This window comes from Daucus carota, chromosome 5 (assembly GCF_001625215.2).
Source record: "Daucus carota subsp. sativus chromosome 5, DH1 v3.0, whole genome shotgun sequence".
NCBI classification, from domain to species: Eukaryota; Viridiplantae; Streptophyta; class Magnoliopsida; order Apiales; family Apiaceae; genus Daucus; species Daucus carota.
Window position 1 is genome coordinate 44,852,450 of NC_030385.2, and position 16,623 is coordinate 44,869,072.

General features: G+C 33.2%; 2 protein-coding genes and 1 pseudogene across 2 annotated transcripts; all 3 read right to left on the bottom strand.

Moving 5' to 3' along the window:
• Positions 1–3,461: 3,461 nt before the first annotated feature.
• Positions 3,462–6,672, bottom strand: LOC108224022 (serpin-ZX-like; annotated as a pseudogene).
• A 2,524-nt stretch (positions 6,673–9,196) lies between these two features.
• On the bottom strand, positions 9,197–11,101 carry LOC108224023 (serpin-ZX). Its single transcript, XM_017398543.2, has 2 exons — positions 10,694–11,101; positions 9,197–10,130 (listed from the first exon to the last, which is right to left on the bottom strand). The coding sequence occupies exons 1-2, from the start codon at positions 11,069–11,071 to the stop codon at positions 9,354–9,356; spliced, it is 1,155 nt and encodes a 384-aa protein (XP_017254032.2). The 5' UTR covers positions 11,072–11,101; the 3' UTR covers positions 9,197–9,353.
• A 2,446-nt stretch (positions 11,102–13,547) lies between these two features.
• On the bottom strand, positions 13,548–15,290 carry LOC135146769 (serpin-ZX-like). Its single transcript, XM_064094538.1, has 2 exons — positions 14,876–15,290; positions 13,548–14,621 (listed from the first exon to the last, which is right to left on the bottom strand). The coding sequence occupies exons 1-2, from the start codon at positions 15,251–15,253 to the stop codon at positions 13,842–13,844; spliced, it is 1,158 nt and encodes a 385-aa protein (XP_063950608.1). The 5' UTR covers positions 15,254–15,290; the 3' UTR covers positions 13,548–13,841.
• Between the last annotated feature and the right edge of the window lie 1,333 nt (positions 15,291–16,623).

The following is a 16,623-nucleotide window of genomic DNA, read 5'->3' on the forward strand; positions in this document are numbered from 1 at the left end:
ATATGATTGTTTTGCAATTGGATCAAGCAATACTAGACAATCTGCTTTTCATCTCCAGTAGCGATGGATCATATATATGATGTTAATTTTATATTGAGGTTTACAAGATCATTTTTAGGGACTGGATTTCGTCATGTCCACCTGATTCAAGTGCAAAAAGTAGCTAATCTAATGGATTCGTATGTAGGTGAGGTATCCCCTGCTCCTTCTTTTAAACCATCAAAATTTTGCAGCCTGATCAAAGTTATACCTAATTCAGCAAGGGAATTTTGTGATGGTATCTACCATGCCAAACTACACAGTACCCTTTTAACAAAAAATCATATCAAACATCAACAATACCAGATTTGGCCACCAAAATTTTTTTCCAAGCAACTGCCAAACAACAATTACAGCTATGCATAATTTATTTCATCTGCCATTGTAATTTAAATACCAAGGCACAACAACAATTGACCAATATCACAGTTTAAAATAATCATGTTGAACTTGGCATGAATTTCAAACTAAACAAACATGATAAGTATTGGAGAGAATCGTTCTTCTCTTCAATACTTTTCTTTTGTAATCTTCGGTTTTGATTTAGAGGCGATTATTTAAGGGAACAGAGTACATGTAACTGTCACTTGAATTGCTATTTATGCGGGACTACACTTTGATACACACACGCTTGTATACGGGACCGTATGCTTACTACTGTATACGGTAGTTTTAAATTTTAAAAAAAAAAATCAATCTGTCACCCATCTCTGCCGTACAATTTTGTTTAGATTTGATGGTTCTAAGGAGGGTCTCCAAGTACAGTACTCCAAATAACAAAGACTCTAAAGAGCCCAACTCACTATAATAAATATTGAAATCTTAACCACCGGAAAATGCTTCAAAATTAATACACACGCGCAGTCGCGCATACTGCCATAGATACTGAAAATTTGAGCACCCTCACCCCTGGTCGTGGACTACGACAATACTCAGCAATCAACGGCACTAAACTGCAGCCCTCTTGAAAGGTTCAGATTGAAAAACGTAATTTACATGAACCATCTAAGTGAGTTCGACTCAATATGTAGTCTAAATACACATAAAATAACGTTTGGAGCAAAAATTTAGACGGACGTATTTTAATGTTTCTATAATATAGAGTCTCACAAGCTATTTTCTTCCTTCTGGATCTTATAAATATCTTTCTATCTCTATCTCTCTCTCCCTCTCCGGCTCTCTCCTGTCTCCCCTCTCTCTGTTAATTTGTCTACTAGTCCCTCCATCCCGGCCGATTCCTTACGTTTGGTTTGGGCACGAAGGTTAAAAAATATGGATAAAGTAGTGGAAACGAGAAAGAAAACTGGGTGAAGTGGTGGGACCCATTAATTTTTAATGTATAAAAGGGAGATAATGGAGTAAAATTAGTGTGAAAATGGAAGAAAAGTGGAAAACTGGTGCGACCCGTTGACTATTTTTGGTAAGTTTTGAAATGTAAAGAATTGGTTGGGACAGAGAAAATATTTATTAATAATGATGGATCTCTACAAATATAAAATTTCCATCAATTAAAACAAGTTAAATAGATCAAATTTAGCGCTTAGCCTGTACTCATGGACACACACTAGTCAAATCTTAATTTTGTTTCAACTTGACTCGGTTAAAATAGAGAAATTTATAAAAATGTTTATATTTTCAAAAATACCGTCAGAACTGCATATAAGGCTTCAACGTTGGTTGAAATCTAGTTGCAATTGAGATTACATAAATAATTTATGCAATATTTTTTACCATATTTTTGAAAATAAAATTTATAATTATTTTGAATAAAATCATTAGTCAAATTTTTAAAATTTGGTACACAGAAATTTGTGTATTAAATTTGGTACACGGAATTTTATTATATAAGGAAATCAGGAAATCATCCAAATTCCAAAAGCTATTGTTAAAGATACGAATGAACCACGAGGCATTATTTTTATTTTCCGGAAGGAGTGAGGACTGAGGAGTGACGCTAATATTGAAGACAAAGGACAGGTGTTGAGATTTAAAACTGAGTAGGTGGCTTAAAGCCTTAAACAAATAACTGTTTCTTAATTAAATTATTACCCTCCTAAATAAGTCAATACTCTGATCACAAAAATAGACTAATCACCTAAAATTAGTAGTCACTGTATATAATACTCCTAATTTACTATAGATCATAGATAATAGAACCTGTAAGATAAACTTTATATTAAAAAAAGGGAAAATAGATTTTTTTGCCACCCAACTTATTATTTGTTTAGAAACCTACCACTGAACTATAAATTTTTTCTTTTTTATCACTAATGTTAGGTTCGGACTTTTTTTTGACACTAACGTTAGGTTCGGATTTGATTATTAACACTATACTATTTTTTTAGCATTATTAAAATATAGTGTTAGTCTGCAATATAATGGCGATCTGATATGTGTCTATAACTTTATATGTAGTGTCCTAGATAGTTTACCTTGGAGGACGAGAGTTGGACACGCATTTTGAGACTCCAAAAAATTTCAAAAATTATTTTATTTTATTTTTTCTGAATAAAATTTATTGTTGGTTTTTTTTCCCCTTAAAAAAACGTTGGATTTTTTTTTTGTCGCTAACGTTATGTTTTGATTTGATTATTAACAATATGTAATTTTTTTTTAGCATTATAAAAACATAATTGTAGTCTGCAATATTATGGTGATATGATATGTGTCTATAACATTATATACAGTCGTCTATATGTCCCCTAACTAGTTTACCTTGAAGTACGAGAGTTTAACAGGCATTTTAAGAACCTAAAAAATTTTAGTTTTATAAATTATTTTAAGACTCCACAAAAATATAGTATCACTTGACTTTATAGTTCTTTACCACTCTTGTCACGTATTTTAAGGTTCCCACTTTTTATAAATATAGTTCCATAAGTTAATTTTGAGATTTCTTTTCTGAGTAAAAAAATCCGTACTCTCGTCCTCCAAGATAAACTACCTAAGACACATATGGAGTACTACATATAAAGATTTAGACACGGATCACCATTATATTGCAGACTACCGAAAAATAGATTTACGAAAAATATCGTTTAGATGGTTGGAAAATTTAAATAAAGGTCTGATTTTAATTAAATATAATAAAATTTCCCAAAATGCCCCTGCAAAAGTTAACGGTAACGGCAGAAGATAACGGAAAGGGTGCAAAGTGTCTACGGGTTAAAAGTAAGAGGCTGCATAGTGTTTATTCCAAAACTATTAGGTGCAATGTGCAACATGCTTAAATCAAAGGGGTGCCAAATGCAATTAACTCTAAAAAGAATAACATAGTGTTAATAATCAAATCCGAACCTAATATTAGTGACAAAAAAAAATCCGAACCTAACATTAGTGGCAAAAAAGAAAAAAATTATAATTCAGTGGTAGGTTTCTAAACAAATAATAAGTTGGGTGGCAAAAAAATCTATTTTCCCTTAAAAAAAAAAACAAGAATAACATAAAGCAATACATGTGGACTCCAAATGGTAGGTAGTTAAACATACAGTATCAAACAGACTTATTGCTGGATCCTAACTGCTGCTTTTGAACTAACTCAAGAGTGTTGAGAATTGACAGGTGCAGAAAAACATAACTGGGAAGACTGTAAAGTTCATCAAGAGGGCTAAATGTAATGTCAGCAGTTGATCAAGTATTATTATGACTCGAAGAAAGGTTTACAACGCATGTCTAGGTAGTGAGAGGATTATGGACTTGTCCGATGAACTGCACAACTCCGGTCATGTCTTCTCTGATAAGGAAGAGAAACGGGCGGTCTGCAACAAAGTCGATCTTATCGAACATTTGTAAAGACCTCAGTTTTATGACACCAGCTGATGCAGCAGCAGCTTCTGTGCCTTCTTCGTTGACTTCGATGAAGGATTTGTGGAATATGCTTGAAACATACAGCTTTTGACCCATAGGAGAATCCACCATCTTGGTAAGACCGTCACCGGAGAAGGGCAAAACCAGCCCTAGTTCCTTTAAGACTTCCGATGCTTCGAAGCCAAATGAGATTTTGAATTTGGGAATGCGGAAGTCGCCAACTTCTACTTTCTGGTATGGAATATGGCGCTCGAGGAATCCAGCTACTGAACCAACTTCCTCCACTAATTTCGGCAACCCATCTTTTGCATCTGGAAGAAAGAAGTACATGGAAAATTGGCGTTTGTCACCTCCTTGTTTATAAGGAAGCCCCAACACTTTGAAACCATCAAATGCGCTGATCAATTGCTTTTTCTTGCTGGTCATGAAGGGAACTTGAATTGAGCTACCATCGAGGAGGTGAAACTCATCCTCTTTAGTAGTGGATGCATCAAACTTGTCAGTCCATGCTCCTTTAAAATAGAGGGCGTTGGCAAAAACAAGCCTAGTTGAGCTGTCAACTGATCCAGAAGGAAGAATCTCTTTGATAAGGCCATTGGTCTTCTTTTCAGCCCACGAGTTCACTGAATTGGTCACTTCAGTAGCCTGTATGCAGATATATACACATAGTTAAAATAAACAGTACGACCTATACACCACAGGAACATGAATACAATGATACAAACATAGAGGACCAAAAACAGAGGATCTTGGGGAGAATCAACTAGAACCAAATGCAAATTATTCAAATAATGACCTTAAGGAACTCTTTCAGCATAATTGTATTTGACAAAGAAAGATTCACATAAGCATAACTTGTACATCGAACAAGTCATTTTATGTCCATTATTATAGATTCCTGATTATAGACGGTTATTACTATGTTATTAATAAATATTAAAAGCAGACAAGAGATTGCACATAGAGTGCATACGTAGAGAAAGTAGCTACAGCACAGCACCATCATGTAAAAGAATAGGCCCTCCACATTAATCTATGAATAACGGAAAGTAATTTGGGGTCCATTTGTGGTGTCATATAACAATAATTTTATTATAAGACAAATTAAAAAGTAACAAGTAACAACTAAAGGATAACATAAATGGCTAGCATACAACATTACCCTACAAAGATAACAATCAAGAACAGACTCCATAACATTTTCCATAAGAGCCCTGGAAAATAATGTCATTAAAGAATAATCAAGTAGCTTTCGCATCGTAAACTAAGTAGTACTATAATTGCAAAAGAAGAAAAGAACGACAGACACAAACTACAAAGAAGCAGGGACAAACACACAAAGGATCATATTGGTTAGTTACATACAGTATTATTAACTTCTTTTTACATAAGGGAGACGATTAATGTTAAGATGCAAACAATACAAAAACAAACATTGGTACATGAATGTAGATATTGTTCAATTTTTCAGTAAAAGAGTAAAATTTAAGAACATTTAATTCCTTTGTACAGAAATCTGTATTCAGTGATGCAACATCTCATATTCAGAAGCAATAAGGCCTAAGGCGGACGCAGTTCTGGAGAGTCTCCCACATCACACAACCACTCAACAGTTAACTTTTGATATAAAAACCAATTCTATTACAAGTCAGCATATCATAATAAATATTTTTCAAGGGGTTGCCATTAATCTCATCAGGTAAACAGCATTATCACTTCTTCACGCATATAGCAGTATCATTCCTACCTCGTAATAAATTAAACCTTGGGTTTACTCCATCATTCTGACTAGTTATATTATATCTCTAAATTGAATATCGAAAAACTGTAAAACAAAACATGATCATTAGTCGTGATAGGCTGATGCTTAATATTTTATCCCGATCAATTGTTAGCATATCTGAAGTCTGTTTATCCTTCATAGGAGTCAGAATAATCAGCCAATCATGTAATTTCTAATTCCACAAAGCAACCTCTCTTCAATTATAATTTTTTCACACATTTCTCAAATGTACTAATCGAAAATTAAGAAGTATCCGCCATGTGGGCAAAAGCATCCTAGTGCTATAAGAGTTCAAGAATCAGATCTCCCCAAGTCCCCCTCCCATCTATACTTATACTCGAAACAAGATACAGCAACTACCAAAAATTAGTAATATCAGCATCATCCAATTCATACAAATCTAAATATCTAACACCATCAAAACCAACACAAACAAGCAACATAAATAAACATGATTGCAAACACAAATAAAATCGAAAAATTAGTATAAGAAAAAAACCAAACCAACCTTGGTCTGAAAATCAACATGAAGAGAAGCAGCCTTATACACCCCTTCACCACCTGTTTAAACAAGGGCTTAAGAGCAAGAGACTCATCAATCCAGACCCCATTAGCAAAACTCACACAAGGCCCACCAGAACCAGACCCATCAGCAAACACAAGATCAACCAACTGCCCAGACAAAGAATTAAGATCATCACTGGACTCAGCTTTAAGAAAAGACAGAAGCTGCTTTTGGGTCTGTGCAGATGATCCAGCTGTGATCAGACCAAGAACTACATGAACAGAAAGTGGGGAGAAGACAGTGTTTGAGTGGCTGTTATTGTTGTTGAGTAGTATGTGTTTTGCAAGTGTGAGGGAGACATCAGTTTGGTTCTTGATTGATTGTCTTAAGTCCATTTTTTAGGGAGTTCAGGGGAGATTGGCAACTGGGGTTTCAAGAAAATGTGTGAGAAGTTTGTGTGTGTGTGTGTTGCAGTTAACATAAAATAAGACAGCGCCACGCGTTTGGAGACACGGTTGAGTTGTGCTAGACTTGGTTGCTAAGATATTAGATTCGGCTTGGCACGTCTGATTTGATAAATCTGACTTCTAGATTTGTGGTTGACCGTGAAAATTAACCTTTTACAGAGGATTCCGCCTCTCATTTTAATTTTCTAGTCCCTCTGTCCCAATAAATTATCGGTTTCGCTAGTGTGTGTGCCCATGGGCACATGCTAAACGCGGAAATTTTTGTATTTGGGAGATTTTGATTGGTGTGGTTGGTGTATTTGCAGGAGGATCCACCATTATCATGAGATAGGAACCAATCAAAATGATCCAAGCACAAAATTTTCCGCGCTTAGCATGTGCCCATGGGCACACCATAGAAAAACCGATAAATTATATATCGGGCACGGAAACCAATAAAAAAGTAAGAAACTAGTAAAGTTAGATAGGAAGTAGGTAAAGTGGTGAGACTCATATATATTTTAATAATAAATTTGAAATAATAGAGGAAAGTAGTGAAAATAATGTTTTTATTATTATAAAATGGAGATAGTGGGAGAATGTAGTGGTGCAGTGTTTTATATTATAAAAAATTACTAGTTTGGGAATGTATTGAAATGATGGGACATTATATACTTATATATAATAAGCGTAAGGGGATAATTTGGTCGCATGGTCTTGTGATCCAAAAGCTTATCATCCGTTGGATCGTATATTGAACAAATAAGTACGGTTAGATTAGAACAAAATTAAATTCTGTCCTATAAGGAAACTGACATCTACTTGCATGTTTATAATTCTTTTTCTGAATCCAAAACAAATTATGTCTTTCATGTGTTTTTGGTTTTTTTAATCCATATAAATCGCACCGTCACAAAATTATTTTTATCCATCGAATCGTATATTGAACAAATAAGCACTGTTAGATTAGAACAAAATTAACTTCTGTTCCATAAGACAACTGATATCTACTTGCATGTTTATAATTCCTTTTCTGAATCCAAAACAAATTCTGTATTTCACGTGTTTATGATTTTTTTAATTCAAAAAAAAATATGTTCTACCAATTTTATTTGTAGAATCATATAAATCGCACTGTCACAAAATTATTTTTATATAATATATTTTAAAATTAATAAATCCGATTTATGTGAGTAACGAATACAAAAAAAATTTCTTAATCCAAAACAAATTCTACCATCTTATTGCATGTTTATGATTCATCTCCTTAATTCAAAACAAATTGTGTTTATCAATTTTAATCTCGAACCATAAAAATTTTTAGAAAAATATTTAAATCACATTATAATAATTCTAATATAAAATACATTTATAAATATAATCTAATAGGAGTTGGCGTCACATATTCTACTTAAAATAATTTAAAATTTGATAGAAATAATTTAATACTTTAGCATGATACATATAATTTTAATTTATTATTTATAAATTAATTTTTTTCACACCATTTAAAATATATTTAAAAAATTCATAAATAATTAAAAAGCTCCCGTGCCTTGCACGGGCTATAAGCAAGCTAGTATAGAAAAAAAACCGTATAGAATTGAGTGGGACGGAGGGAGTACATGATTGTATATTGAGATAAAAAGAACTACGATTATGACTTGTAAGTGCACGTGTCTCTGGATGTATTTATTAATCAGACTTTCTTTAAATTAAATGTCCTTCTCTCTTTCTTTTTCTTTTTTTGTTAAATTATTTAAATTTAAATTTAATTTTATAATTTTTGTTTTCATTTGTAAAATCATTATTTTTTATTTTATTTTTATTAAATATGTTTTTATATGTTTTATTATTATTTTTACAAAATAAGTTCTTTTCTGTGATATTTATAATTCAATGGGGATTAAATAAAAAATATATATTATTTTTCGAAATCGGGTATCGAGGCCCCTGTGGTTCCCCACTCGTACATGACAGTATTTTGATTTTTTTTTTTTTGATAAATATGACTTGTAACCTTACAATTGAGTATCAGTGAGAAAACAATGCTACTGATAAAGGAGGAATGTTTGCGAGGCAAGAGCTTATCTATGTGGACCACATAGTTTAAATTGTGAAAAAAAAGGGGTCAAAATTTGCTCCAAAAGATCATTCTTTGAATCAATTGAATGTATTTTATATCTATGAGCATGGGATCGTCGTCGGATTATTAACAATCGAACCGAATATCTTAGTTTCCGGTTCAACAAAATTTTATTTTGATTTCGATCTAGACTGATATCGATTTCAATTAGATTAAAGAATTGGATTATTGAAAATCGAATTAACTACGTTTAGTTAAATTTTGTTTATAAATTATTAATTAATTTAATTATGTTTTGATCCATTATAATTATTTTTAAGAATTATAAATTGATTATAGGCTCTTCAAAAACTAAAATTTTAGAATTTGACAACTACAAACTTATTTTTTATATTTATTTTGATTTAACAAAAAATATCAAATCCCGTCATATTCACATCAATATCATTAATTATAATATTTCAGGCATATTATAGTTAACCTGAAAGAGATATCATAAAATTTAGAAACATATATATAACCAGGCACAATCAACCCAAATCATGACACTTTGATAAATAGAACATAATTCAAATCTCAAAATTCAGATGATAAATATATGATAAACTTAAAACAATAACAATGCTTCTGATGAAAAAAGTTGCATACTCACAACTAAAGGCTCAAGAATCTGCGAAAATCATATGTTCAAGTACTTGAAGGATTAAGCACCTGTCCAATAAATTGCACACTTCCAGTATTGTTTTCTCTGATGACGAACAAGAATGGGTGGTCTGCGACAAAGTCAATATAAAACTTTCTACATAATAGAACTATAGAAACAGATGCAACAGCAGCAGCTTCAGTGCCTTGTTCATTAACTTCAATGAAGGATTTGTGAAATATGCGAGAAACACAGAGCTTTGGACCCACAGGAGAATCCGCCATCTCGGTAAGATCATCATTCCTGGTGAAGGGCAAGACCAGGCCTAGTTCCTTTAAAACATCAGATGCTTCAAACTCAAATGAGAATTTAAATTTTGGAACGCGGAAGGCGCCAACTTCTACTTCCTTGTATGGAATATGGCGCTCCAGGAATCCAGGTACGGAACCAAATTTCTCTACTAATCTCGGCAACCCATTTTTTGCATCCGGAAGAAAGATGTACATTGAAAATTGGCGTTTGTCACCTTGTTTATAAGGAAGCCCCAACACTTTGAAACCGTCGAAAACCCTGATCAATTGCTTTTTCTTGTTGCTGGTCATGAAGGGGACCTGAATTGAGCTGCCATCGAGGAGGTGGAACTCATTGTCTTTTGTCCTGGATGCATCAAACTCGCAACTCCATGCTCCTTTGAAATAGAGGGCGTTGGCAAAAACAAGCTTAGTTGAGCTGTCAACTGATCCTGAAGGAAGAATCTCTTTGATAAGGCCCTTAGTCTCCTTTTCGGCCCAGGAATTCACTACATTTCTTGCGTCTTCCTCCTGGAAAAAGAGCGGAAAAATTAAATCACATCACCTACATTCATATGACAAATATAATGACGAACCACATATGACCTTGAAAAATAGTACTCTGTATTTATCATAAATTGAAACAAGAGTATGTTATTAGCAAAAAAACAAAGACAGGAAACAGAGGTATGCAGAATTTCGTATAGATTGTGTAGCTTAATACAATTCCAAACCAAGTAGAATTCTGAAATGCTGCATATATACTGAAGTAAATCTATCTTACCAAAGAAGAATTTGTCCAAAATGGTAAAAACTAATTTTATAGTTCTCTGAAATTCTCAGTTCAACACATTATTCTCTTCAATTGAATTTTAGCACATAATACCCAAATATTGATTTCCCTGATTCAAAATGCCTGAAATTCATCACCAGTGCCGCGTATAAATAACACTTTACAATGGTTGTCCCGGGAGACCCGGGTTCGACTCTGACTCATCCGAAAAGTATTAGAACAGATACTAATTTGTAAGGTATATAAACATGCATTGTCAAAAAAAAAAAATATAAAAAATACTGTATGAAGTGGCCCTCACCTTGCTTTCAAAATCAACCTGACGACATGCCGCTTTGTACACAGTTTCAACAACCTCTTTGAAAGAAGGCTTGAGAGTGAGTGACTTCTGAAGCCAAACACCATTGGCTAAGGACAAACAAGGACCACTGGAGGAGGAATCTTTGGCGAAAACCCGATCGACGATACTTGAATAAAGATAGTTAAGCTCATCTATAGTTCTGGCTTTAAGAAAAGAGAGAAGTTGATCAAGGGTTTGGCCACTCGAACCAGCTGCAACCAAGCCAAGAATAACTTGTATGGAAATTGGAGAGAAGACAAGGTTTGAATCTTTGCCATAGTTTAAAAGAATGTGCTTTGACAGGTTTAGTGAAACATCAACTTGTTCTTGTTGAGCCATTGACAAGTTATAGAATAATAGAAATGATCATCTCCCTTCTATCCCTATTTATTTAGAATAAAATGAGCCAAATCCATATAAAAATACAAAAACGGTTATAAAATGAGCTGGATTTCACTACTTCTGAAAGGATAGAGACTGAGCTGGATCACAATACCGTCTAAAAAGATACATAGAATGTGCTGGATTCCACTATCTTTAGAAATAGATAGAGACGGGCTGATAGAGACTAAGCTGGATCCCACTACCTCCTAGAAAAATATAAAAAATGTGTTGGATTCCATTACCTCAAAAACAAATAGAGACGAGTTGGATCCCACTACCACCTAGAGTACATAGAATGTGTTGGATTCCACTATTTCAAAAAACGGATAGGCAATGATCTTGATGCATTACTTTCAAGAAAGAGATAAAAAAAATGAGTTTGATTGAGGGAAGCAGGGGTGAGCAAAAATTCTCCAAACCGACCAAAACCGGCCGATCCAATCCATCCAAACCGAATTTAACGGTTAAATAATGGTTTGGTTTGGTTATGGTTTCAAATTTTAAAAACCGACTTATTTCGGTTTGGTTTCGGTTTTTACCTCCAAACCGACCGATAAATCCGATCCGAACCGAACCGAATGTGTAGATTTAAATATTAATATACATGTGCTAATAATGTAATACTAAAAATAAAATTATAATCTACAAAGAAATGTAAAATCTTAAACATATAAAAGGTATCCTAGTAAAGAATTTCTTTAAAAATATTATTTATTCTATTTTATGATATTAATTTTGATGTATGTATTATGTTTCTATTCTTTTTATATATATTTTTATAAAAGTATACGAATAACATTTTTTTTTATTTTCTTTCATCTCTTTTTATTTATCAAGCTAATATATTGTTGTATCCTCTTTAAATATGATTAAATAGAAAATATAAATTGAATTTTTCATTCTTTATTTTTCAAGTTAAAATTTAATTTTGTTGCTAACTTTGTTTTACATTAAAAAACAGTTTAAACCGAAACCAAACCGAGCTAAAACGGATTGGTTTGGTTTGGATTTTAAACATAATGGTTTGGTTTTGGATTGAGATTTTGAAAAACCGATTATTTCGATTTGGTTTGGTTTAGACCCTCCAAACCGTCCGATGCTCACCCCTAAGGGGAAGCATACAAAAACAAATACCAAATCCCACTATTTTCATAGGAAAACCGATGAAGAATGTGCAAACCTCAAAAATGGATACAAAATGAGTTGGATTCCTTTACCTCTTTTTTTTATAGCTATATCAACTTATTTTCTTTTAACGGATAAGTCTAATAACAAATTTTGGGATAAGCGAGAGTTAAAACATCAGTTTGAAATTTTAGGGGTGATCTAAAACATCAGTTTGAAATTTTAGGGGTGATCGATATTCAAGTAATGTCATTGGACAATAGAGTTTAACCCTTATCAGGTAGATTCCCCGATCTTGTGAAGGTAGATGTTGAATTAAATATTAATATGGATTTTGCTAATAATATCAATATGAGCTAAATTCACAAAAAGATACAATAACGGTTTTAATATGAGTTGGACTTCACTACCTCTAAGATGGATAGAGACTTAGTCCCACTATAACAATGTATGGAGACCGAGCTGGATCCATTACCTCCTAGAATAATATACAAAAATGAGCTGAATTGAGGGAAGCATACAAAAATAAATACCAAATCACACTATGTCATACAATAATCAATGAAGAATGATCTAATCTAAAAAACCGATATAAAATGAGTTTGATTTTTTACCTCCTTTTTTCGTTAGCTATATCTACTTATTATTTTTCTAACAAATAAGTTTATAATAATAAATTTTGGGATGACCGAGAGTTAAAACATCAGTTTGAAAATTTTAGGAGTGAACAATATTTAAGCAATGTCAATGGACGATAGAGTATTAACCATAGTTAGATTTCGCAATCTTGTATAGGTATATATCGAATTAAATATTAATATAAATTTGGCTAAAAATATCATCATGAACTTTTTATTTATTTGAATCCTGAGACATGGTATGAATTTTATAAAATCATTTTGTAAATTAAATTGTTTTGTTTCGTAAATTAAATTGTTTGAGTTTTAAAAGTTAAAATAAATAGTTTTGTTGGCAACATTTGGTGGGATAATATTTATATATCACAAAATTTTAATCAGTATGAATGTCTTATTATAGTAGTATAATAATTATTAAGCAAAAAAAATTATATAATAACCAAATTAGAGTTGCTTCTTAGACTAAATTGTTTGAGTTCTAAAAATTAAAGCGTAGGTGGGATAATGATTATGTATTACAAAATCTTGATTAATATGAAAGTCTTTTTCTTTGTAGTATAATAATAATAATTATAAGAAAATCATATGTTGATAACCAAATTTTGGTATTTTGGTATCAATAACTCCTTATTTATTTGAATTTTGAAAATTATTGAAAATTTATAGAGTTGTTTCAAGAATTAAATTATTTAAGTTTAAAATTTAAAAGAAATAGTTCTAACATTCGGATACAGCAGAAGGGAGCCAGGAGAAAACTAAGCCCTTGAAAAGAGGTTAACTCCAGGCTATACAAAGAGACTAAACCAGGACAACAAAAGCTTACACAAACATTATAATACTTATAGGAAAGCAGGCTAACTGAGAGTACTACTATAGACTCCTGCAGCAGCTAACCATGCATGCACCAGTTAATCTAGATCGCTGAAAGGAGGTTCACGAGCAAGAAGAGACTAGCAAGCAGTTCAAGTAATTGAGGGATTTAGCACTTGTCCAATAAACTGCACAATTCCAGAATTATTCTCTCTGATGACGAACAAGAATGGGTGATCTGCAACGAAGTCAACCTCAAATAAACAATATAACTGAATAACAGAACCAGTTGCAACAGCAGCTTCGGTGCCTCTTTCATCAATTTCAATGAAAGATTTCTGGAATATCTTTGAGACATGGAGAGGCCTAGGATCATACACCATCTCGGTGCAACCATCTTGTGGCTTAAAGGGCAAGACCAGCCCAAGACTCTGTAAAGCATCTGATGCTTCAATTGCATATTCAAATTTAAATTTTGGAATCCAGAAGTTTCCACCATTGGCTGCCATCCATGGAATATATTTGTCAAGGAATCCAGATTCTGACCCAACTTTCTCTATCAGTGCTGGCAGCCCATCATTCGCATCTGGGAGATATATGTACATCGAAAAGGAATGCTTGTCCGAACTTTGGATCCCACCATTACGATAAGGAAGCTTCAACACTTTGAATCCATCGAATTCACTGATATATCGCTCCTCATTCCTGGACATAAAAGGAACCTGAACCCTGTCACCGTTAAGGAGGTGAAAATCAAAGTGTTTTGTTTTGGATGCATCAAACTCGCAACTCCATGCTCCTTTGAAGTAGAGGGTGTTGGCAAAAACAAGCCTAGTTAAGCTATCAAATGATCCAGCAGGAAATAGCTCTTTGATAAGGCCCTTGGTCTCCTTTTCAGCCCAGGAATTCACTACATTTCTCGCCTCTTCCTCCTGGAAAAAGAGCGGAACAATTAAACCATATATGACCTTGAAATATAGTATGTATTTATCATAAATTGAAAAAAGAGTATGTTATTAGCAAAAAAGCAAAGACAGGAAACAGAGGTATGCAGAATTTCGTAATGATTGTGTAGCTTAATACAATTCCAAACCAAGTATAATTCTGAAATGCAGCATATATACTGCAGAGAAACAATACTATCATTCCAGGACTAAAGTTAATCTATCTTTACGAAGTGCCTGACCTTGCTTTTAAAATCAACCTGACCACATGCCGCTTTGTACACAGTTTCAACAACCTCTTTGAAAGAAGGCTTGAGAGTGAGTGACTTCTGAAGCCAAACACCATTGGCTAAGGACAAACAAGGACCACTGGAGGAGGAATCTTTGGCGGAAACCCGATCAACGATACTTGAATAGAGATAGTTAAGCTCATCTATAGTTCTGGCTTTAAGAAACGAGAGAAGTTGATCAAGGGTTTGGCCACTCGAACCAGCTGCAACCAAGCCAAGAATAACTTGTATGGAAATTGGAGAGAAGACGAGGTTTGAATCTTTGCCATAGTTTAAAAGAATGTGCTTTGACAGGGTCAGTGAAACATCAACTTGTTTTTGTTGAGCCATTGACAGGTCATAGAATAATAGAAATGATCATCTCCCTTCTATCCCTATTTATTTAGAATAAAATGAGCCAGATCCATATAAGAATACAAAAACGGTTATAAGATAAGCTAGATTTTACTACCTCTAAAAGGATAGAGATCGAACTGGATCCCACTACCATCTAGAAAGATATATAGAATGTGCTGGATTTCACTGCCTCTAAACCGATATAAGATGAGCTGGATTTCACTGCCTCTAAATGGATAGAGACTGAGCTGGATCCCACTACCTCCCGCAAAAGTACAGAGAATGGGCTGATTCCACTAACGGATAGAGACTGGGTTGGATCCCACTATCTCTCAAAAACATACAAAGAACGTGCTCCTCTAAAATAGATAAAGACTGAGTTAGATCCCACTACCTCTCAGAAAAATACAAAGAACGTGCTCCTCTAAAATAGATAGAGACTGAGTTGGATCCCACTACCTCTCAGAGTGTGCTAGATTCCACTACCTCCAAAAACGGATAAAGATTGATCTGGATGCGTTACATCCTAAAAAAAGATAGAAAATGAGCTGGATTGAGTGAAGTATACAATACCAAATCCCACTATTTCATTCCATAGAAAAACCGATCGATGGATACAGTTGGATTTCTTTACCTTTTTTCATATCTACTTATTATTCCTATAACAAATAAGTCTATAATAACAAATTTGGGATGAGCGAGAGTTAAAAATTAATTTAGAAATTTAGAGGTGAACTATATTCAAGCAATGTCATTAGACAATAGAGTATTAACTCTTATTAGTTAGATTTCGCAATCTTGTGAGGTAGATGTTGAATTAAATATTAATATGAATTTGGCCAATAATATCAATATGTGCGGGATCCACATAAGAATACAAAATGATTAGAATATGGTTATAATATGAGTTGGATTTCACAACCTCTAAAACCGATAGAGAATGATATGGATCCCACCACCTTTCAGGAAAATACCGAGAATGTGCTGGATCCCACGATTTTTGAAAACGGATAAGTACTAAGTTGGACCCATTATCTCCCATGAAAAGATAGAAAATGATATGGATGGAAGGAAGCATACAAAGATAAATACATAATCCCACTATTTCATAGGAAAATCAATGAAAAATGAGCTAATCTAAAAAACGCATACAAAATAAGTTGGATTTCTTTACCTCTTTTTCATTTTAGCTATATTTATTTATTACTTTTTTTAACAAATAAGTTTGTAATAATAAATTTTGGGATGCGGGCAGTTTGAAAATTTTAGGGGTGAACGATACAATGTGATTGGACTATAGATTACTAACCTTTATCGGTTAAATTTCGCACTCTTGTGAAGGTAGATGTTGAATTAAATATTAA

What these genes read in the sequence shown, in the direction of transcription:
- LOC108224023 (XM_017398543.2), bottom strand. Translation starts at nt 11,071, where the DNA reads ATGGCTCAACAAGAACAAGTTGATGTTTCACTAAACCTGTCAAAGCAC. An exon ending in AGGTTGATTTTGAAAGCAAG is followed by an intron (nt 10,131 to 10,693) that starts GTGAGGGCCACT and finishes CTCTTTTTCCAG; the next exon opens with GAGGAAGACGCAAGAAATGT.
- LOC135146769 (XM_064094538.1), bottom strand. Translation starts at nt 15,253, where the DNA reads ATGGCTCAACAAAAACAAGTTGATGTTTCACTGACCCTGTCAAAGCAC. An exon ending in AGGTTGATTTTAAAAGCAAG is followed by an intron (nt 14,622 to 14,875) that starts GTCAGGCACTTC and finishes CTCTTTTTCCAG; the next exon opens with GAGGAAGAGGCGAGAAATGT.